Source organism: Pocillopora damicornis, chromosome 2, assembly GCF_964200805.1.
Source record: "Pocillopora damicornis chromosome 2, jaPocDami1.2, whole genome shotgun sequence".
NCBI classification, from domain to species: Eukaryota; Metazoa; Cnidaria; class Anthozoa; order Scleractinia; family Pocilloporidae; genus Pocillopora; species Pocillopora damicornis.
In genome coordinates, this window is record NC_142671.1 from 3,456,810 (window position 1) to 3,478,692 (window position 21,883).

The following is a 21,883-nucleotide window of genomic DNA, read 5'->3' on the forward strand; positions in this document are numbered from 1 at the left end:
CTTTTCTTACGAAACACTTTTAAATGAAGGACTTATCAAAATTCATTTAAGCTAACGTCTGGAAGTCACGCTGCATTAATTTAGCTAAACTTTTTGCCCTGTTTATGGCCAGAAGTTGTTTACTTGATAACTTTGATCAACACTTACGCTGTCGAATACTTTGATATTGAATAGTTGACTATAGTTTTCGCAGCACTCTATACTGCGCCCTCTGTGAGAAATTCAAAAGACGGTCAAATGTATTCTCAGTCAAGCCTGACTTAAAACAGCAGCAGCTTGTTTTAATCCGACTCAAGTACTTTAAATACGTCATGGTACATGCCTTTGTGAAGCACTTTTCGCTGCCAGCATTCATGGATAAATCTCCTATCAGAGAGGTTTCCGTTGAGCTTTCAGCGTATTCTACCTCTTATCACGAACGACGAAGTCGTGGCGAATGAGGAATAAGTAATTGACACACGTAAATTCCCTTCTGTCACCTCTTCGCCTGAGTGTTAGCTTAGTAATGAATTATTTCTTGACCTTAAGGCGATCTCTGGAGGATGGAAACAAAAAACACACTCACAAACCAAAACCAGAAGAGTTAGCAGCGCCATCGAGGACAAAACTCGAAAAACTTTCTTACGGTTAATTGCATTTTTGTGTATAAAAAGTCCTCTTGGGATAAACTGTTTCATGGTCTGTTTTATTCCCTATAGCTGATTTTCCGCTTTACTTCACAACACTGCATGATTTCCTGTTTTAGCAAAAGTTATGCTTAAAATAATTACTTTTTAAAAAGGTGGTTCAGACTCGATAGACTAACAAAGAAATTCCGGAAATCATGGAAAGCCTTTTTTTGGACGAAGGGAAATAGATCACTTCCGTGAGAGTTAATTATTTCATCATGTGAAGCCCCCACAAAAATCTCTCTCGAATTATGCACTAAATACCCTCAAAATTCATCTCATGCCTCCTTCGGCTCTAAAATCCTTAGTCTCAAAATCCTTTGTACATCTCCTTCGTCCTTAATAGAGATTACCTTTTCTGAGCACGAACGTAGCTTTAGTGAGCTATTTCTTTTCTTCTGTCTGTGAGCAGAAATCTGAGATCTGTCTCAGAGAAAACATAATCATCTTGGAAGATAATGAAGACACCTGAGTCATATTTGTATCAAAATCAAGAAAAGATGCTATTTGTTTTGGCGAGTGAGGGTAAGAGAAAGAAAATAACAAAACGTGACAAGGCGAAAGATATCTTTCAATTACCATTCTCAGAATTTTCGATCCTCTTAATTATTTAGCACTTTCGACATTGCTGATCCCAATGGTATGCAGGACGTAACTCAGTGGTATAGCACCGAGGAGCGAGATTCATTTGGGGCTGTTCGATTCCTCTGTTTACATTTGTACCACTTGGCACCAAAAATACGATATTGCAATTTCATCGTAGTAGAGAAATTGCGTGTTATAATACTTTGATAGAGTTGACTCGAAAGCGATATTCGAAGCAACTGTATTTTAATTCCGTGGATGAGTTGGGAAGTGCCTCTCGTGATCCAACTCAGTAACTTTCGATAAGTGAAACAAGATCATACATAATTTGAAAAAATGTACTGTGAAAGTAGCCAGTTCTTCGACTCTAAAATTAAAATAATACGTCTTGCTGTGATAACTGAACGAGGCATAAGATATTTAAGGAACTTATATGGCCGTGCGTAGGTAAATACTTCATCCTCGAATATTGATAAGCAAAACGAGCGACGGTTGAAATTTCGTCAACACAAGAAAACAGTAACATCTGTATCCACAAGAATACTGATTACATAATTAAAAGATACCTAACAGCACCCTACGCTTTCGATTCATTAGAAATTCTGGTACTTGACCAATATCTCTTTTTAAGTAGATTAAAATATAGTCTGTAAACTTTATGCAGAAACTCTGAAATAACGTCTCTCGAGGTTTCCACAACAGTATTTCGCCCTTTAAGAAAACTGGACATAAACTTGGTAGGCCACGCTTAGTGATATTAGTTGGTCGGAAAAAAATTTCGTATGCGCAATATTTATAACACTTTTACGGTAGTGGAGGCAACTATAAACTTTAGCCTCGTTTCATTATCATTTTCCTCGTAGATTAGATTTGAAAAAACTCACCAGAAATTCTACCACGCAATAAAATAAGTAATATAGATTTAGCCAGTGCTTTAACAGCGGAGCTTCATGTAGTTGATTTTCACTGCGCGTCACCGTGTAAGAATTTCCCTCAGGTCGTTGGTGAGTTTATTTGAAGCAACTTAGCAACTGATCTTCGATTACGTAGACGAAAGGGGGAGGGGGTGGGGTGGGAAGAAACAGGTCGGGGGGGGGTTTGTTATCATTAGTTTCATTGTTTAGTGAGAAAGTTGCAGTGGTAATTAGTTGATTTTCATCCTCTTATTCAATTTAAAAAAGAACCTTTTTTATTCACCATATTTTGTAAAGTCTCTTATTCACGTTTCTGAAGTTTGGCAGACCATCTTGGATTGATTCGTCACAAGGTTGTTGGGTAATTGTTGTTGCTTCTAGAAATCTCCAGACTGCGGAGTCATGCTGACTTGCATACCATAGAACTTTCAAGAACATTTCATCAAGTCACGTATTTATTAAGTAGTACTACTAAAATAGTTCATATGTAAGCTTCTGGAATGTTCCAGAACACTTTGTGAACATATATAAAGACTCGCTAATGTGTTAGGAGTGGTATTTGTTGTTATCGGAGCGACGACTTCTTTGAAAGCTATACCGAGAGAGAGTTACTGCGGAAGATTGCTCATTTCAAGGAACTTTGGAGCCAGCAGTGAGATTGTGTCAGTAATTAATAATGAGCTGGGATATAGACTGTACCGGGCTTAATTAAGTTTATTAACAGTAAGTGTTGTGCTGCTTTTTAGGAGTCGCTCCTTGTTAAGAGCATTACTCGCTGTGCTTTGAAAGCAGTTGAGTTTTTGGGAATGAAGTGTTTTTCTTTCGGTTGGATTATACCGTAACAAAGTACCGATGGTCATTTCTGTTTCCGTAGCACACTACCATTAGCAAGCCGGAAACGAAAAGCAAGTGCTCGGTGAAATAACGTGAGATGTTCTGTTTCCTTGCTTGTCGTTTCCTTATCTTTTCGTCAAACCCTCTGCTTTGAGCAACTACTTTTCACGTGATGAGAGTTTTCGTAGAGACATACTTTTAATCTTTTTGCCTTTATTCTTAAAATGGCTGCAAGAAGTAGAGTTGTGAATAACAATTTTATAAGTTCCTTAAATGCCACATCCTGAGTGAATGAGATCAATATTGAGAAAAGCCGTTGCTCGCTGACATTCTTTCCCAAATCAGACTGGAAAAGACTAAAAATGAAGTGGAGACTGATCAAGAACAGAGCAAAAAGAACAAGGTGATACCAGTGATCAAGGCACCTTTAAGGTAATAGTCATTGTTCGTCGCAGACGTTTCTTCTCCTTCTTGAAACAGCAATGCTATGACAATGTTAATGGTTGTCACAAAAAGAGCGCTTTCGCAGAACGTTCGTTTCTCATTTAAGAGTGGATTATGGGGAGAATTCTTTTAAGCCTGTTTTTCTCTTCGACTTGAAATCGCCCTCTTTCCCAGTTCTCCTTCTTCTATTCCCCAGCCCGGCGATCTTACGAAAACTGATAGCCTCAGAATATGTAGACGCTGCTATGCAGAAATGTAGCGCAATGACAAAGTATAAAATGGTAATGTTTGTATTCAGTTTTGTAGAAACTAAGCCTAACAAGTTGTAATCTACTCTGCTTAGACACAAGCTGTAGTAGTATTATTCACCCCCAATGAATAAAAAGTAATTACTATTTCATTAAGTCATCCCAAAACAAATCGTTCGCCGGCGAACGATGACTTCGCATAAATGCCACGAAAGGACAAAACAAAAAACTCTAACCGGTCTGCTCTAAAGTAAAACTGCCAAAATAACTGTAATACTTCTAGTTATTAAGCATGTATTTAATACTCGAACTAGCTTCTTTTTTTATGAAAAATAAGCAATCAAGCTAAGTCGCAAACCCTTATTTAAGTTGTGTTGGACAAAAAGTATGTTTATTAGCGAGGAGTCTAATTGCAATTGCAATTATTCACGTAGCTCTAGGAGTAGAAGCCCGTACTTTCGTTTCTTGAAGCTACTTGAATATAGAAATGAAACTATACAATTGTTGTTTAACGATCGTAACCAAAAGTGTCATTTGAGACAGTATTAAATTTCTGCATATTTTGTCCCTGTAGATCGCGTAAAATTGATGAGTACTGAGAAAATTGTCAGCTTCAGGACAGAAAATCGACCTAACGGCTTATTCTCTAAACTATAGCACAGCGAAATGAATGTATACTGAAACATTCGCATCCAACAGATTATAAACTGATATTCTCTTGTCGCATTAAATTGGTGAAAAAACTTAAAAACTATGTTATTATTTAACATATTTCGTTTATAACATTAGCAAGATTAAATCTCCAAAAGCTGTAATGAAGTTTTTAGTTCTTGCAAATACCCTCCACTGAGAAAGAAATACAGACCACATTTGTTCCGTCTTGGAACATTTCAAAAGAGTTGAGATCTCAGTTTAAAAAGGTCCCTTTAAGTGTTTTACCATATTTTACATTTCTTCTCAGGATTCATCCTGCTACCAGAGGGGCACTTGAAGACATCAGAGAACTCTTTCATATTTGAAAGAGAACCGATAACCCTTGAAACAAAAAAACAAATAAACAAACAAACAAAGGATCAAAGAATCATCGAATTTCATTTCCTTTACATACATGTTCGGTCTATCCCCCCTCCCCCCTCCCCTTGTTACAGGCGAATTTCTTTCTATTTCCCTTCGTGTATATGTACCTGTAATTAGCCAGGGTATGAGTGTCTGTTGTTGCCAGTTCATAGGCAGCTGACGGAGTAAATGCACTGCACCACATCTGTCGAGAATGAAAGATTTCCCATGTTATTTCAATATACCCCAAAATGTTCCCTCTCTATGATCTTAATGGTTAAAAAATGACGAGCTTGTTACGTTTTTAAGCAGGAAAAGGATGGAGTATGGACCCTTTCCGATTTGAGGGGGAGGGGGGGGGAGGGGAAAGTGGCCGCTGAAACTGCTGCCCTGTAACAATTTATTTTACAATAATTTTCACATTCTTTCAAATTGCTGATAGAGGATGCTGTAAAAGTAAAGCGCGAACATCAATTTATTGTTCACGCTTGTTTTTGTTTGACTCGTGCGACGTACTTCACCGAAAAAAGAGGGACCTAGACCGCAGAGGGTGTCTCATCAAAGAATTTTGAACACTTCAAATACTTCAATCCAGATCTTTACCTGAGCGAAGCTAACGAACAAGAGCTGCTCATTTGTCATATTGAGGCCGGGCAGCCGAAGTTCAGGACCATTTTTGTTAACCCAGTCCTTGTATCCCTGTTGGTAAGAACAAAACCTATAAGATCACATTCATTCTCATTAACCAGAATTTTCAAACCGTAAAAAATTGCGCCAACCATATGATTCTCATTACTGATTACTTGCATTTAAAAAGCATCGGAAACTTTTTTGTCGCGGTTTGAGATTTCGAAGTTAAAACTAACCGTTTGAACATTTTCTTCTGATTTGCCAAAGAATCGATTAAAGACACTGCAATTTCCAAAACAGTTAAGAGGCCTGGCCGCACAGGAAAACAAAAAGACGCACCTCACAGACAGCTTTTGTTCTGGTCATTACAAAGGGTAATTTTTCGAGCCAAGGTTTCTTTTTTGTAGCTTTCTTTTGTTCAAACAAATCACCAAGAAACGGGGAAAAGAGGTGTGTTTGAGGCTTGGCTGTTGTATGGCTTGGTTCTTTCCACTTTTAGAATAACTTGCGATGCCTTTCTAAGAGAAACTCATTATCAAAGAATTGATTTGTTATCAATGTAGCCAAAACATTTACCCAGTAAGCCAGTCTGATTCCTCCATTGTCGGCGATGTTTTCACTCAGAGAGAGCTCTCCATTAATCTATTTGAAAGGTAGATCATAAATACAATTGAAGAGCACTTTGGATCAGCTAAAAAGTTTGAAAGAGTATTACTTAAAAGAATTATCGATTGAAATTGCACTGCATTTGAAATCTCTTTTACAACTTATTGGAAACCAGTCTCATGCGAAAATTCTTTCATATCATTTCTAGGATACATTGTTTATTTAGACTTGATTAAAATGTGATGAGCAGTTTTAATATGAAATATTGCTTTTTTAAAATGTTAACAAACAGTATTCTAAAAAGTTATGAATCCAAGAGACGAGTACGAAGCAGTCAATGAGGGCTAAGTAACCTGGTCAGAGCACACAGAGCCTGCTAATTACCTTTCCGGGATTCGAACGCAAAGATCTTTCCCGAAGAACCTTAAAAGTCTCAAGAGCTGGAAAGCTACAATGGCGCTGATATCCATTAAATTAACGACTTCTCTGCTTTTTTAGGTTATCATTCCATCAAAACTTACATGTATTGGACCATTTTCGCCGTCCACAGAGTATTTGTTGTATTGATCGACGAAACACTTTGACTTCTCTTCGAACTTTTTTGAAGTATCTGCAGTCCACCAATCACCTGTTATCTCTCCATTTTCGTTGAAATATCTCCCTGGTATAAAAAAGGAAGGTTAGTTACCGTGAATGGCAACCTGCTTAATGTAGTCGTTCTTCACTGAAACCCACAATCTGTTGACGGTTATTTTAATCAAATTACACCATATCATTTCTTGGATACAACTCTGGATGTCAACCGTAATATGTATGTATCATTCGATTTCTGTTTCGCGAACTAGTAGCTTCTTTCCGTGTTCTCACGAGTCAGAGATCTGGTGCTAAGATAAAGGCGCGAGAACGAGGCTTTTTGACTGAAAAATGAAAACTGCCTTAATCGCCATTTTTTAATCTAATTAAATGCTCTGCATCAAAATTTTGTAGTTCAGCTTCTGTGTGTAATCTGCCACTGACCTGTTGCGTCAAACCCGTGTGAAAGCTCATGACCAAGAACCATTCCTATTGCTCCAAAGTTGACTGCCCTAAAAGTGTGAGATATGAAAGGTTAGAGCCTTGATAATTTAAAACGAAACCTTGCTCCTGAATAAATGATAGGGGTACTGTCTGCAAATGACATATACAACGATGATGTTTGCTTTAGAATTTTCTATATCAGTGTTTGCGGAAAGCTAAGCTTTGGTCAAATCAGATCTTTTTTTTTTTTAGCTTATCCTCTTGCGCGTGATTTGCCCTTCGTGCACGTTTCAAGTTTGTGTTGCGCTTTCCACGCGCTGCCTCCGCTTGACTAACACGCCCTTCATACCTGGGTGCTTTTCGCCCGTAATAAAATGGAGGCTGCAGAATTCCTGCCAGGATGTCTAGTCGATCATGAATAAAAAAGAAATGTTTGGTTAACTTCAATGAACAACTGGAGTTTGACACAGACTTTGAAACAAAATGATATTGGGATTGTTCGTACTTGGTCCCTAAATTGAATGATACGCAAGGGCTTCATCAGTTACTGTACTACCCGTTGAACACCCCAACACACCTCCTTCATTTGATATTTTTCTAGCACTGAAGTAGTTTCAAGGAAATTTTAAAAAAAGGAAAACAAAGAACACGCACACTGCTTTTTCCTACAACGATTCTTACTTATTTCGTTTCTATTAGGCAGGTAAAAAGCGTTGACCAGCTGAGGGCCGAAATACCACCTGTGAAAATCAAATGAAAAAAATTGGGTGAGACAAAAGAGAAGCAGAAGTTAAACATGGCATTACATTGGCTTCTGTAAACAAGTTAAAAAAAAGGGAAAGGGAGTAAAGACAGGTACTCGAACCAAGTGGTCAATCAAGCCGGAGCTCATCTCGCTTTCCATATTGTGAAGGGACTAGGAGTATCAGTACTCCCCTCTGGAAGGGATGCCACTCCATCACCCCCCAGGTTTTCACCAGACATCCCTGTCAATTCGCCAGTACCCATGTACATTCCTGGGTGGAGAGAGAGGCATTGTGAGGGAAAAGTATTTTGCTCAAGAACACAACACAATTACACAGCCTGGTCTCAAACCCGAAACTGTCGACTCGGAGTTCAGCATACTAACTAGGAAGCAACCGCGTCTCCCAAATAGAGGAAAAGAAATTCGATAGAAATCGTAAACTAAACAAAGATAGATAAAAACGAACAACAGTAGCCAAGGCTACATGCTGGACCTTTTGACGCAGATATCACTGCACTCTTTACCAAGCTCTCGCGTCCAACGCTCGCACGCCGTAACATGAGGACCTCATGGCAACGAACTTTAGTGTCACACTACTTAATTGGTAACTACTTACTGTTCTTTGTCAACTGGAGTCTTGAGTCTCGAAAATTGAGAGTGTGTTCGCCATTTCATCACATCCAAGACATTTCTAAAATAATTACTGCGACTAACGTTAACCTTAAAACAAATAATAACAACGGAATGAAATTAATCTTTTTAATGTCAAGCCAAACAAGCTTCAGGAACTGAATGAAAAGGGACCACTCCTTAATTATTTGGGGTGAGGGGTGGGGGTAGAATGAGAGGAGATCATTAGAATACTACAGAGCCTAATCGGGAAGAGTACCTAAACTTTTTCATGACACAGGCAAAGTTCTTCGACACTCCCCCCCCCCCCCGCACCTCAGGGGGGGACTGGGTCCTAAGGTGCGCGCAACTTATACACGTTCCAAAGTTGCGTCAACCGTACTTACATCTTTGTAATACTCGTTCAGTAAAGTTTCATTGGCACAGAGCTTCGGAAAGCCAACCTTGTTTTTCATTGCTTTTTCCTGCAATTAATTAAGAGCTCGTCAAAGAGTCATCCGAAGTTAGCCATTTAGAGTTATATTTATTCTTTTGCCGAGTGAATACCTAAAGTTGTTCAGAAAGATTTCAAGGAGCGATTCCCTTGTATTTGGGTATCTCGCAGAGTGAATCTTCATTTCACGAGGCTATATTCCATGTGTATAGGACTATATAGTGATCTGTATTCGAAGCTTCCCTGTAGTTTTAGTTTTCTCTAGTCCGCGATCTACCCCGTCACCGTCCTGCTTCATTTTTTGGATATTTTTTCTATCGTGATCTTCCTCTCGACTTGAAAAAAAAAAAAAAAAGGGATGGAGGGATACAATGTTACGAGAAGAAGGTTTGTACGGCTGTACTGCAGGTCTAAAAAGAAAGCCAATTTACTGAAGTTGTGATACTGAGGATTTGTGCGATTAAGGACAATGGATCAATAATTATGACAGAATAACGAAAAAAAAGGGAGAATAGCTGAGTCATAGAAGTTGAAGGGGTTGCTAAATCAAGCTACCAATCTAAGTTAAAGATGCTAACCTTTTCAATTATTTTTTGGCGTGTTTGTTCATCGATCCAATCGTCGCGAGATGTCTCGTCTCGAAAAGTTTGCCTTATAGTTGACATCATCTCTTGTATCTTCAAATAATCATATGATAAGCTGATTGATACACGCGATTTGATTGGTTCTTACCTATGATCTATTGGAGGACGGACCCACAGATGACATCATCATCCACAACATTTCGCTTTTTTTACCATATAAAAAAGTAGATTCCATGTGGCGATGGGTCTATACAATAAATTATGACAGATGAAGTGAAATTGTGATAGGAACATCAGTGACACACTCGGCTGCTCTTCGTGTACCTCTTTTTTGTCCTTACCACATTTTGACTTCAACTGTGCTCAGAAACAAGCGAAAAAAAATCTTACAAAACCGTAACTGCTACCTCGGGATTGCTCAGGTTGGGTAGGAACCGACATAAAATGGGTACTAATCGAACTAGTTCAAACCTTTCGTGGGTACGGAACGACTGGATATCATCTCAATTCTTATCACCAATAAACAGGAATTAGGGAAAGGTTTAGTTTCTCACTCACAAATGGTATGATTTCAGTGTCGAAGGCGTTGGTAACATACATATAACCCAATGCATAAGTAAGCCCATGGTAATAGCCATTCATTTCTTCCACACAGTACAACCATCGAGGCGTGGCCGATTTCTTTCCCTCTATTTCCTTTTGATATTCCAGCTTAGCTTCTCGGAAATCACGTGACAGATATGGAACAGAAGAGCGCACGAGCGTCCACATCATGTAATTCGACAGGATTCTGAAAAGAAAATTGTTCATGTTTGGCGCACTGACAACTTAAAGTATTTGAGTTTAAAGGAAAAGATCTACGTGATCATCTTCGAACTGCTACCGGTGGAAATAATTTTTGGGGTAATTCAAGTCTGAAAAGAGATTATTACTAGAAATTAGAGTACACGTCTAACTGACATTGAGGTGAGAAGTTTCACCGATTCCAGCTTACCTCTTATCTGTCTCATAAACAATAGAGGACAAACTCTTCAGATACTCTGGCGATGGGACGAGAATGTTGTCAGTGATGTTCACCCATACGTTGAAAGGTTTTAATACATCGTTAATGTAGTTTAACCACGTGAACTAAAAGAAAATCAAGCATAGCTTTAATTTTACACATGAGAAATTTAACTATCATAGCAAAAATAGCCTTTTTCATGTCGTATAACTCGCTGGTTGTGGCAAAAAATTCAGAGAGAGCAGAACAACTTCTGTTGCAAAGACATTTGCATTCGGAAAAAAAATTTTTTTCGAAGCAATTCGCTTATTCTGGGAATTGTTTGCCAGAAAATTAAAATTTTCAGCGATCATAAGTTCCGACAGAGTCTCAATTACAGCTGTTTTTGATTGTAGTTTGTTGTGATGCTCATAGAACCTTTAACTAAAAGGGCAATTTTCACTGTGTGAAAAGTGATCTGACATTGTTTTGGTTTTCTGCATAAATTCAGTCTGTGATTGATCTTAAAAACTCGCGTCATCCTCCCAATCAATCAGACGCAAAACGAAAACCAATCACAACTTGGTCGCCCGTGTTTTCCGAAGTTACTGATGGTTTGACTGTTTTTAATTTGAGCCCTGATCGGCTAATAATGGTGTAAACCTTTGTTACGACTGACATTATTTTGGTTTTGTTTTTTCGACAATCAGTTGAAACCTTTTCTAACAACTTACTTTGAAACCAGGTGCTTGTCGTTCGAGTTCTGATATGTTCATGTTGCGATGGTAATTACGCATTAAAACGCTCCTCGGTGGAGTGATCTGAAATAACATTAGGGAAAAAGCTGCAGCTTTCATGCAAAATAGCCTTAAATAACTAAGAGTGAGGATATTTCGTTCTGCCAACATAGATGGTTGACCATCAGGTAACCAGACAGTTCGCTAGTATCTATCCATATTTCTGGGTTGAGAGAGGCTCTGTTTGGATAGAACTGACAAGGAGATGAACCCGGCCTGATAAAACTGATGGGAAATTTCGATTCCACGATAACACCTCTCCGTCGCCTCTCCCTAGTCACTAACTTTTCTTTAAAGCAAAATGGCAGATTATCATTTACGTACGTTTGCCAGCCTTGTCTCTAGCTCCATAACCGCCGCCATTTGATCTCTTGTGTCGTTTCCTCCGCCAAGAAGCTTTCCCACTTTTGTCATGAATTTCAGATAAGCCAATCGTGTCTAAAATGGAATATAACGATTACTTTAATTCATTTTGAATGGCAGAACTGGTCGGTACAGGTATTATCTCGGCCTTTTGGTCTTCAACGACATAGCGAACCATCGTGCGTGGGGGGAAGGAAACAACAAATTTAATGAAATTCAAGATCTCATATAAGTTCTTCTTACTGTCTGCCTTAAATTTTACTTATTTTTGGCCCTAAAGTTGGTGTCAATTCACACAATATCCTCTGGTTGATATTTTCCACGTCCTCTCATTACCTTTGTCTTTAGCAATGTATCGGGTGATTTGTGCGAGTGAAAGCTTTTACCCTAAAAGCTTTTATACTCTGGTATTTCTTAGCCGTCGTTTACAAAGTGACACTGATGAATTAACTCAGTTTGCACATTTTCAGAACGGAAACCCTTATGAAAAATTTCCTATTTTTCAATTTTGTAAACGATATCTTCCCACCTTGCTAAGGGACCTCTCTCGATGGAAGAATAGAAAACAATTTTTTTCAGTTTCCCCACGCTTTGCCTTCATAATGGCTTAAGCTCGCAGGTTTTTTCGGCTTTGCCGTTGTGACTGTTTAAGCGCTAAAATAATGGTCGGACCGCACCATCAGGAGACGTAATCTGCTTATCTTAGTAAGTACTGTCTCAGCGTTTTTCCGACAACTTGGTGTGACTGTATGATCGAGTAGAAAACTTTTAGTGATTAATAGAGAATACCTTGTTCTCCGGGGCTAGGTACTTCTCACGAATCAGACTTAAAGAAGGAGGCATTATCTGCAAAAAAGCATACAATTTTGACAAATTTAGCCAGTTGTAGTCCAAGAAGCTTAAATGATTATCGCTGTAAAAGGCTACAGTGTTCCGTTCATGATACATATTCTTGACTCTTTTTTCTTTCTTTGGTTTGGAGCATACCTCGCCATGTCACCAAACGTTCCAAATGCAAATTTTAGTCTATTGAAAGCCACTATTTTGTAATTCCCTGCACCCCGGAAATATATTTATTACCTTACAGTAAACAAGCACATCGAAATGAGAAACTCTCAAAGCCCGAGAGAGCAAGCAATGTATGGAAACCTTTTTTTTTCTTTTTTCATTTTTTTTCCACTTTGCACGGCTCGTTTACAGAGGTCTGTCAATATTTACGTCCAGCTTAACAACGGGAAACGTCCTCAATAAAGACTTAGGCGGTAAGACCTAAAAATACCAAAATTAGACTTCGAAAAAGCTTAAACAGCATAAACAAAATCCCTGGGGATAATGAACTTACTAAAAGGTGATCGACAGCCCAGTGATTCGTTGCATTAAATTGACCTGTTTCAGTCAACATAATACGATATGTTGTGAATCTTATTAGGCATCTTGGCCTTTTTCAATTGCAAGCTTTTGTCGTCGAAATGTAATCATTATAAATTATTCAATGGTCAATGTTAGCGCCACCATGACCCTTTTGCCGTTTGTATAGCTGTTACCGATAACCCTTTCGGGGGGGTCGTATGATACCTGTACATTAACGATAGCCTTAAGTGTGCATCGAAATATGTCAGTGATGTATTACTTGATTTACCGACGCTCGGTATCCTTTGATTAACGCGTTGGAAAAAAAAAACCACGAAAGGTTCTCTCTTAGGCACCTTACACAACTTGGGGGTCTGCCACCCGTTTGAGAAAACAAACAATAGTAAGCAAATGGTTTTATGATTACAATTTAAAGCGTGGCATTGAAATTGGTAATGGCCATAATCATTTGATGAGCTCTAAAAGACAATAATTGTCCTAGTAATGTAATACCTGTAATATGTGTTTCGAAGAGTTGAAAGGGTTTACATTCAAGCCTAGTACAAACATAGGTGACCCGGTCGAAAAATCCCTTTGAAACTCCGCTAAAAGTTTGATAGGATTCCATGTTGACTCGTTCCAAGAAGCATCACTAAGAGGCCACGAACCGAGTCCGGTGATGAGGCTTTTTACTTCGTTTAAGGCAGTTTTTTCGATTTCTTCCTCAGCCATGCATGACTTGAAATAGTTTCTAGTTTTCCAAACAGCGTGTTCTTTGGGCAGCTCATCATTTTGTAGCAGAAGTAGCAACACTTTTTCGCTGTTAAGCTTGGCCAATCTTCCAAAAGTGGAGAACCAGTTGAGAGATGGCGGGATGGGGTTGTGCTTTATCCAACCGTCGCAGGAATAGTGGAAGAAGTCCTTACACGGGTCGACAGACTCGTTCATGTTCCTCTTCAATGCAGATGCCACTGCCAAACATGCATCTGAAGCACATTGCTTTTGCATTTGTCCATTCTTCCCATCTGCTTTACCCGCTATATCTTTCTCATGGTCACGAGAAGCAACCACAACAAGGTACACAGTGAGAGTAATGCAGATGAGAAGCAATGTTACACAAGCGAAAATCAAACCCATGATCACTTTCTTCCTCCCTTTAGAGTAAAAGAGAGAACGACTTGATTGAGAGTGGACACCCAAGCTCATGGTGCTTGAAGTAAAACCCGGCTCTGTATCAACTTTAGATCCATTTGAATCCATCTTAACTCCAGGTCTTTGTTACGTTGCCTCCTGCGGTAGCAACACTAGAGTGCTTACTTAACATCCAAACGTTTTGTATGTGTTTTATTTTATGACAGTATTGACATGGAATTCCGTAATGAGCTGACGTCAGATTGTGACATAAGATAAGCTTGTTTAAGTGCGATGTTTACACTAAACATTCTTTTGTTTCGAGATTTCCTTAGAAACCTTTCGGAACCTTTTATGAGGCGTACTGCCTGACAAAGGGTTAATTTTTCCTCTCACTCTTTCTTATGCTCGCAGTGACATGCATTTTGTTATCTTTGACTTTTATCTCTTTTGGTCGCCACCCAGCGTCGCAAGAAGATCAATGCAAGGTGCACAGTTAGATATAGTGTGCTAAACTACGCGATTTCCCAAACATAATCACGGCCTGAAGTTTAATGATAATCTGAAGTTTCGAACTACATCCGCTGTAAGATCAACCTCCAAACATCAATCCACGGAAATTTAAACGTGTTCACAAATGAAGACAAAACACGAGAAAAAAACAAACCAAACAAGGCAAAACAAAAAAGAATTGAAGAACAACGCAAGCCAAGATTGCATCATATGACTATTTGCCTAACGCAAAACTTGACTCCACCCACCTGAGCACTGTTATGATAAGTCAGTCAACATAATTGCATTAAGGGCACTCTAATTGTCAGATAAAAGGGCCGTCTAGACTCATTTCACCAGAATGATGAGTGATGAAAATGAGAAGATGAAATAAACAAAACAGCTGTGGGTCAGTTATAGCCGCAAAAACCAGTATATGAATTTTTAGCGGAGACAATAATTAGGCATGTTTAGACGGAGTAGAGATTTCTTTTTAATTACAGAGGTCTGCTTGTTAACAAAAGACGTGTAAAGAGGTTTCACATCAATCCGGGTTCTTTGAATTCAGAATTGATGTCTCTCTTCGGCATATCAGATTTGAGCAGGAAGCCATCGCAATCCGTCTGCAATTTACAGTAAATGTATGGGTTATACCGCTCCAAGTTCTATGCTGCAATGATCTACCACTAAATACATGCTTATATCAAAGCTAACGAAACTCCAGTTAACCTCGTTACCACAGGCGTGTTGTCGTCCTTTTCAACGAAGTACCACTTGAGGAGACTTTTCAAGAATTATAGTTCACAATTGACTGTCAGCCACCCTGAGAGAGGACCGGGTGTGAGCAAATTTCGTGACTTTCAGGCAGGGGTCATGACGAAAAAAAAAAAAACAGTTCTTCTACTATCTATCCAACAGAAATTATACCACCACTGCATTACAAACTGACACTTTCCATCAGTCTATGATTTGCACGAGCATCACAGAAACTCTCCACTTTGCCGGATTACGTCTTTCTGATTGGACGCCGAAGTTTTGCACAATGTACCAAGCATGAGGCTTTACGGGTATTTCTCATGAGTCAAGCATTACTCACCACACTCTGAGTGGCTATTTTCCGAGGCTCGGAAATAATTAAGTTGAAAATAAAAAATTGACCCTTTCATTTCCTCTGGCGGAAGACTTTTGACCGAAGTTATTGAGATGTCCATCCATCGGAAAAGAGGTTGCTTTGTTTAGACATGTGCTAAACTGTCATATGACAACTTTCAGAGTTGTTTCCAACATTGGGGGGCTTACACAACTTTGTGGGCCCTTCACGGGAAGCGAGCTGAAAGAAGGTCAGTGGGAAGAAGAAAAAAATAGACGGTCCTATGATAGAATGGTTATTGACTAAGTAAGGTCGAGCCAGACAGAAAAATATCTGGCTTTTAGAAATAAGGCTTGGACCTCGCTGCGCTCGGTCCGTACGCGTCATGGCCTAGAAATTTTTTTCAGTACTGTTTTATAGGCCATGACGACCCTGTTGCATAGCAGGAGCTCCGCCTACTTGTCTTCTTTTCGTCTTTGGTACAGATGTCGCGGCCCCCTTGTAGGCCCAACTCCGCAAAATGCTGCTTGTTTGAGTTCAAGTGTCGTTTTTTCCCCCCCGGGTGCGACGGACCTTTGAGGTTCAAGCTTCCGCTTTTGCTTACTGTTAAACTTTCATTTACTGCCAGACTATTTACATTAATTTATTTACCAATGCCTGATAAAATGTGTAATTATTCTTTAAAGATTCGTTCATTTACTTATTCGTCTTTCAATCCATTACGTATCTTGCATACTTTTAGTTTTTAAATTTGTAATTTTTTTTTTATACGAGCGTCTTGTTTTGTCGAGCATAATTATGCTTCAAAGCACTTCCTGGAGAGGTAAAAACTTGATTGCTTGATTGATTGATACCCGTCAACACTTATTTTAACTGGGATCTATCGGATGACGAGCACCAATTTGGGTTAGGGGAGTATCTTGTAATAATTAAGATTCAATATTTCAAAAGATGGTAAATTCAGGGCAGATATGGTTCATTTTATGTGTTGCCGGTTTTAATTAAACAAATGAGATGATAATTTGCTGAATCCTTTCGAGTCGATAGACCGAAATTTCCCTTTTACAGCTTCTCCTTTGTCCTTCCGAAATATTCCACCATAAAGCGTAGATCTATGAGGTAAAGCCGTTTCAAAGAGCCCGCTCTTAGAAGCCCTAAGATTGACGTGTTTCTGTAAATACAAAAAATCACTCTGTACTAAACCGATCGAATGTAGTTTTTTGGTAAGTGGACGAGTGTTACACTTCTGTCATTTCTGGAAAAAAAAGGTTTATTTCCTGTCTACGAAATTGGGCCTAGATATATGCCAGACATGTTCTAAAGAAGAAAAAGAAACTGAGGGTTTTCCAAATTTTCCGATCATTCAGGTGTCTACCGAAAACCCCAGCCGGGTAGCGAGATTTTTTAAATACGTACAGTGTTATATTTGTTATATTTGCTGTGTCATGTATTCTCCAAAAAATAGACAAAAAATTCCAAAGTAACAATCATTCGCCAGTTTAGTCGAGTAGATTCTAACGAATCATGCATCACCGAATCGAAGATCGAAGTACTTCACCCACTGCTCCCCTACATTTAATGGAAAAACAGTGATGAAGGAAAAAGGTGTGAGTTAATAATCACGTAAATGAAGGGGGCAAGTTTCTATAGAAACTGTGGCGCTGCGTCGCTGACGGGTATTTCGTAGCAAATGACAAAGGGCTGACGCTCCAAACGTCAGCTTTGAAACTTTTTACGGTGGTCAATTTTAATTATCAACGCAGTTGAGAAAACGCAATAGTCACGTGGCCGACATGTGATCAACGAAATAGGTTACAGCACTACCATGTGCAAAGGGTGCTACACCAGATGTTGATTGATTTTTTTTCTGACCTATTTCAGCGTAAGCGAAGTTAAGTCGGACTTTGCTCTTCTAACGAATCACCAATGAAAAGTTCATCTCAGTTCCCCCTTTAAAAGCTTTGCTGCTCGTCATCTCCTGAGATGCTATTGGGTGAGTGAATTTGGTCGATGCTTTAGTCCCTTAAAGATTGGATAAAATATTATTAATTGATTAACTTTGATATCTACGAAAGGAATAACAACACAATGGTGCATGACGCACTTTTTGAGTACCAAATAAATCTGTTGCCCGGTTGAAATGATTTTACGTTTACTCTGGCACAAAGATGCTTCCTCTAGTGTCAAGATAAGAAATTTAATTTGTTTTCTGCTTATTAAAAGTTGAATGGGCTGTGCATTTGAAGGTTAAAAACATTGCCGGTGAATGATCTGTATGCGCACGGATTTCGGTTTAACTCAAATTGACCTATAAATATCTTACACAATGATTTGACAATCTTAATAAAAGGAAAAGGCTTGACAAATTTCCAAAATCTGTAGTTTCTAGCTTTTTTTTTTTTTATTTATCATGAACTAAAATGAAGATTAGTTAAAAAATGATAATGAATATTAGAACGAAGCGTGAGGCCATATTTTTACCACAGAGTGATTCCGGGCAGCAAACCACATCCGTAGATAAGTGCATATGCTCTTCTTTGGCTTCTCAATCAAAACTGGCATTTAATTACCGATTACCGAGAAATTACTCTCTCAAAGATAAGAACCAAGGCAAGGAAAACAGTCGATGAATACTGGGTACAGACGTAGTCATTTCGTTTAATCCATTACAGAAGAGGTTCGTCTCGATTTTTACAACAAAAATTACTGTTATATTTGCGTTTTAAGGGCTGAAATAAGTTTCTTGTATATAGCTATATTAATGGGTAGATACGATAAGCTGTTCAATGAATCAAACGTATAATCTAATTTAATAGTTGTTGGGTACAAAATTCTAACCTGGATTATGGATTATGGCTTATAACTTTAGGTAAATTCACAACTTCGATCTACTTGAATTCCAATTGAATTAATTCCTCTTCTTTCAAGCATTTACCGAGCTGGTTATTTCACTGACCTTTTAAGCCAAAATTTGATGAAAACACAACACGTTTTACAATCTAAATAGATACAAATAAACTCAAAAATCGTATTCGAGTAATTATTTCAGTGTTTTAAACTTTCACCTACCAAGCTGTTACTCACCGGAAAAGGAATATTTCAGTTAAAGTTTTTGGTTTCTTTTCCTCAATCAAACACAGCCTTACACAATTTTTTTTATATTCATAAGATTTCGACGTCTTCAAGTTTTTTTAATTTCACATCTATAAGTCAAATTTCCCACAAGCAAAGCTTATAAAATGCCTGGCAAAGCACAGCACGTAAATTGATAAACAAAACGTTCCGATGAAGTCGAAAGGTCTCTCCATAGAAGTTCTCTCTAATGATTTCAAATCATTGATTATATTTTAAAGATCCAGACATAACATCTAACACGTATGGTTTGAAATGTTGCAAGGACTTGCTCTGTTATTAATCTGTGGAATTATGTATCTTTATTTCAATTGGTTACGTAAGTAACAGCAGCAGCAGTGCTAGAGAGAAAAGAAAAGGAGAAAGAGAAACTGAAGCTGTAACAGCATTGAATAATAACTCACAATGATCACAACGGTACAAATGTCACCGGCAGCCAACATCCTCGCTTTGTAGAATTGATTCAGGGATGTTGCTTGACATTTTGAGTTTCAAACCAAGCTTTGCAACTGAAGCAGAAGTACAGCCCAACCTCGATTATCCGGATTTCTCAATTACCCGGAGTTTGTCTCGCTTTCAAAAAGCAAAAGCAGCGCTCGCACGCGTCGTAACTAATAAAGAACATTCGATTGAGGTCTAGTTGGCTTAGAGTTGCTTTATTGCTAAGTGAAAATGAACTCTTAACATCGCCACAGCTGTCAGATGAGCAAATTTTAGAGAGCGTTGTTGAACAGTCTTCTTTGGAAGATGAAAGCAGCGGCGATTAGGAAGATGAAGGCCAAGATGAGAAAATTGTTTCGAACTCTGAGGCTGTTGAATGCTTTAAAAAGTATTTATTATGGATGGAAAGACAGAACAATGTTGACGCTATCCAGATTGTGCAGCTTCGAAGAATGATGGAACTCTCAATGCGCACGCGATGTTCTTCTTTAAGACAAACTGACTTACTTCGACATTTTAGGCCTATGTAAAAACATTTTTCACCAATTCTGAATTGTTAATACACACTTGTGGAGGTATTCACAACAGTGTAGATGTAGACCACATTTTTTTCAGAACGATTTGTAAATGTTTTGTTTCACGATTAAATGTCACTTTCTTCATTTAATCAGTTTTTGTATCTCATTAATATTCATATTCTTGATTATCCGGACTATTTCGTCCAGTCTCAACGAGTCCCGATAATCAAGGTTCAACTGTACTCCTTAAAATGTCGCTCAAATCTTTTTCGTTCAAATATGTTTGCTATTTTGCGCGGTCTTCTAGAGTCTCTTAGAAACAAGAGATTACTAAACTTTATCAGGAAAAGGTCACATTTTTTTATGTTTGGAGTAAACTGGTACCCTTAAGTTCTTACTTTAAGCCATTGTAAGCCTTTAAGGTTATCATAGGTTCTATCACTTTCTGTAACTGAAAAAAAAAAAAAAAACTCTAAAGAAGTAGTACAATATTTATCAGGCCAAGTTCAGATGTAATTTCTTTACTGTTATGAAAATCACTTACCAATATCATATGCTGAGAAGAATTTTGAGGATCGATGTCAATTTCTACGCTGAAGAGGGGTGTGTCTGTAAGATCTCTGATCATTGTTTGCAAAACCTTAGACCATTCCCACTGCGAGGCGTTCCACGTTTTCTTATCCAAGGGCCAAGAGCCATATTTGGATATGTGTGGTGTCAGACTGGTGTTTGTTGCCTGTTCCACTGCTTCCTCATCAACGCAGGAGTGAAAGTAACGTTTAGTCTTCTTGACAGCACTTTGTTCCGGAAGCTCATCCACTTCTTCCATAAATTCACGAAGCTTCCTCGCGTTCTCGTCATCAGCTTGAATGAAAGTATCATACAAAATTTTTGAGGGAGGAATCGGATTTAGTCTGATCCAAGAAGCACAAGAATGTTCATAAAAGTTTTCACAGGGATCAACAGACGAGTTCATGTTCCGTTTCAAGGAAGCAGCAACCTGCAAGCAGTCCGAGGTGTAACAATGTTGATCTAGACTCATAGAGCCTCCAGGCGCTTTAGTCGGCTCCATGTTCGACCGATGATTCTTTTTCACTTCTCTGACAAGAAAGATGACTAAGACAAGACAAGCGATGGCTGAAAGGACGGTAATCAACACAGCAGCCACGAGACAGGTGTTTTGCCGAGTTTTTCGGATGTAGAAGTCTTTTTTGAGTTGGTCAGCATCTTCACTATCTCGAAGATTCTTGTTTCTGTCAATTCCGAACGCCTCTGTGCTTGATGTTCCGGCCGCGCCGTTCCATTCGTTTAAATTATGTGACATTATTATCATAGGAAGCTACAACTGACTCGTAATAGCCTCTATGGAAAATCAACGTTCTTGATTTCGAAGCTAAATACTTTCTGATTAATGTCGAGTCATCCATCAGAAACTGACAATTAAAATCTTGTTATTTCAAGCCATTTAAGTCTAAAAATCCTATTGGCCCAAAACAAGAACATTGGCTTTTGATGATGGATAACTTGACAAGTAATTGTAAGGTTAGCATTAAAAGATCATAAGGACTTTTGAAAAAAAAGTTTCCAAACACAATGGAAAGACGAAAACAGCAGGTGAGGTCTGATGAATTAATACAGTTGCTAGAAAAATGATCAAGTTACGGAACATTCATAACGTAAAACTGAAAAATTCTAAGCACAAAGATTCAAAAATTTTATATAAGGGCAAAGGAGAGTCTCTGTTCGAAAAAAATCAATATACTTGTCTGCATATGTTGTGTCACGTCTAAGTAATTTGAAGTAAATTGACCGTACACAATATTTTACCTAAAGAGTATTATAAAACTCTTTAAGTGCCGAGTTTAGAGGCTTTTCTTTGGCTTTTGGGGGTTGCTTTTGGTTATGATATAGCGGGGCTACCCATGAAGATTGTCATAACGGAGTTGCCCTCTTCAGTCACTCAACGAGAAGTGCAGACTCTGAGCTGAATTCGAACTTAGGGCAAATCGCTTTCGTGGGCAATATAAACGATTCATAACTTCTTGTCTGATTAATTGCTTCCGTGACTGATTATGGTCGATTATTTTTCAACTTAGGTCGATTGATACTTTTACCGAAAACGTTATTCGAAACAAGAGGATAGAGATCGGCTTTTAAGGCCTCGTAATTCCAAAATTTTAGGGAAGAAGTTAC

The 21,883-nt window shown here is 38.5% G+C and overlaps 1 protein-coding gene and 2 long non-coding RNA genes across 4 annotated transcripts; 2 read left to right on the forward strand and 1 right to left on the reverse strand.

Annotated features, from left to right (window-relative positions):
* The first annotated feature begins 2,719 nt into the window (after window positions 1–2,719).
* Window positions 2,720–4,771, forward strand: LOC149049564 (uncharacterized). Its single transcript, XR_016183846.1, has 3 exons — window positions 2,720–2,890; window positions 3,347–3,433; window positions 4,655–4,771. It is a non-coding gene; the product is annotated as an uncharacterized LOC149049564 (long non-coding RNA).
* LOC113670746 (endothelin-converting enzyme homolog) lies at window positions 3,720–21,822 on the reverse strand. 2 transcript variants are annotated; one of them, XM_027186937.2, is made up of 17 exons: window positions 20,235–21,822; window positions 12,326–12,382; window positions 11,498–11,611; window positions 11,111–11,197; window positions 10,389–10,522; window positions 9,953–10,184; window positions 9,389–9,487; window positions 8,764–8,841; window positions 8,364–8,467; window positions 7,684–7,742; window positions 7,352–7,406; window positions 7,003–7,070; window positions 6,507–6,646; window positions 5,956–6,021; window positions 5,353–5,448; window positions 4,878–4,954; window positions 3,720–4,728 (listed from the first exon to the last, which is right to left on the reverse strand). In XM_027186937.2, the coding sequence occupies exons 1-17, from the start codon at window positions 21,021–21,023 to the stop codon at window positions 4,629–4,631; spliced, it is 2,355 nt and encodes a 784-aa protein (XP_027042738.2). In that variant the 5' UTR covers window positions 21,024–21,822; the 3' UTR covers window positions 3,720–4,628. The 2 variants fall into 2 exon arrangements, with proteins under 2 accessions (XP_027042738.2, XP_089053200.1); XM_089197074.1 differs by lacking the exon at window positions 20,235–21,822 and adding an exon at window positions 13,400–14,243.
* On the forward strand, window positions 17,469–19,813 carry LOC149049565 (uncharacterized). Its single transcript, XR_016183850.1, has 2 exons — window positions 17,469–17,592; window positions 19,056–19,813. It is a non-coding gene; the product is annotated as an uncharacterized LOC149049565 (long non-coding RNA).
* Window positions 21,823–21,883: the final 61 nt, after the last annotated feature.

Coding starts and splice junctions, on each gene's coding strand:
- LOC113670746 (XM_027186937.2), bottom strand. CDS start 21,023: ATGATAATAATGTCACATAATTTAAACGAATGGAACGGCGCGGCCGGA. Junction 8,842..9,388: donor GCCAAAAAATAATTGAAAAG/GTTAGCATCTTT, acceptor AATTAATTGCAG/GAAAAAGCAATGAAAAACAA. Junction 4,729..4,877: donor CATACCCTGGCTAATTACAG/GTACATATACAC, acceptor TTTTGTTTCAAG/GGTTATCGGTTCTCTTTCAA.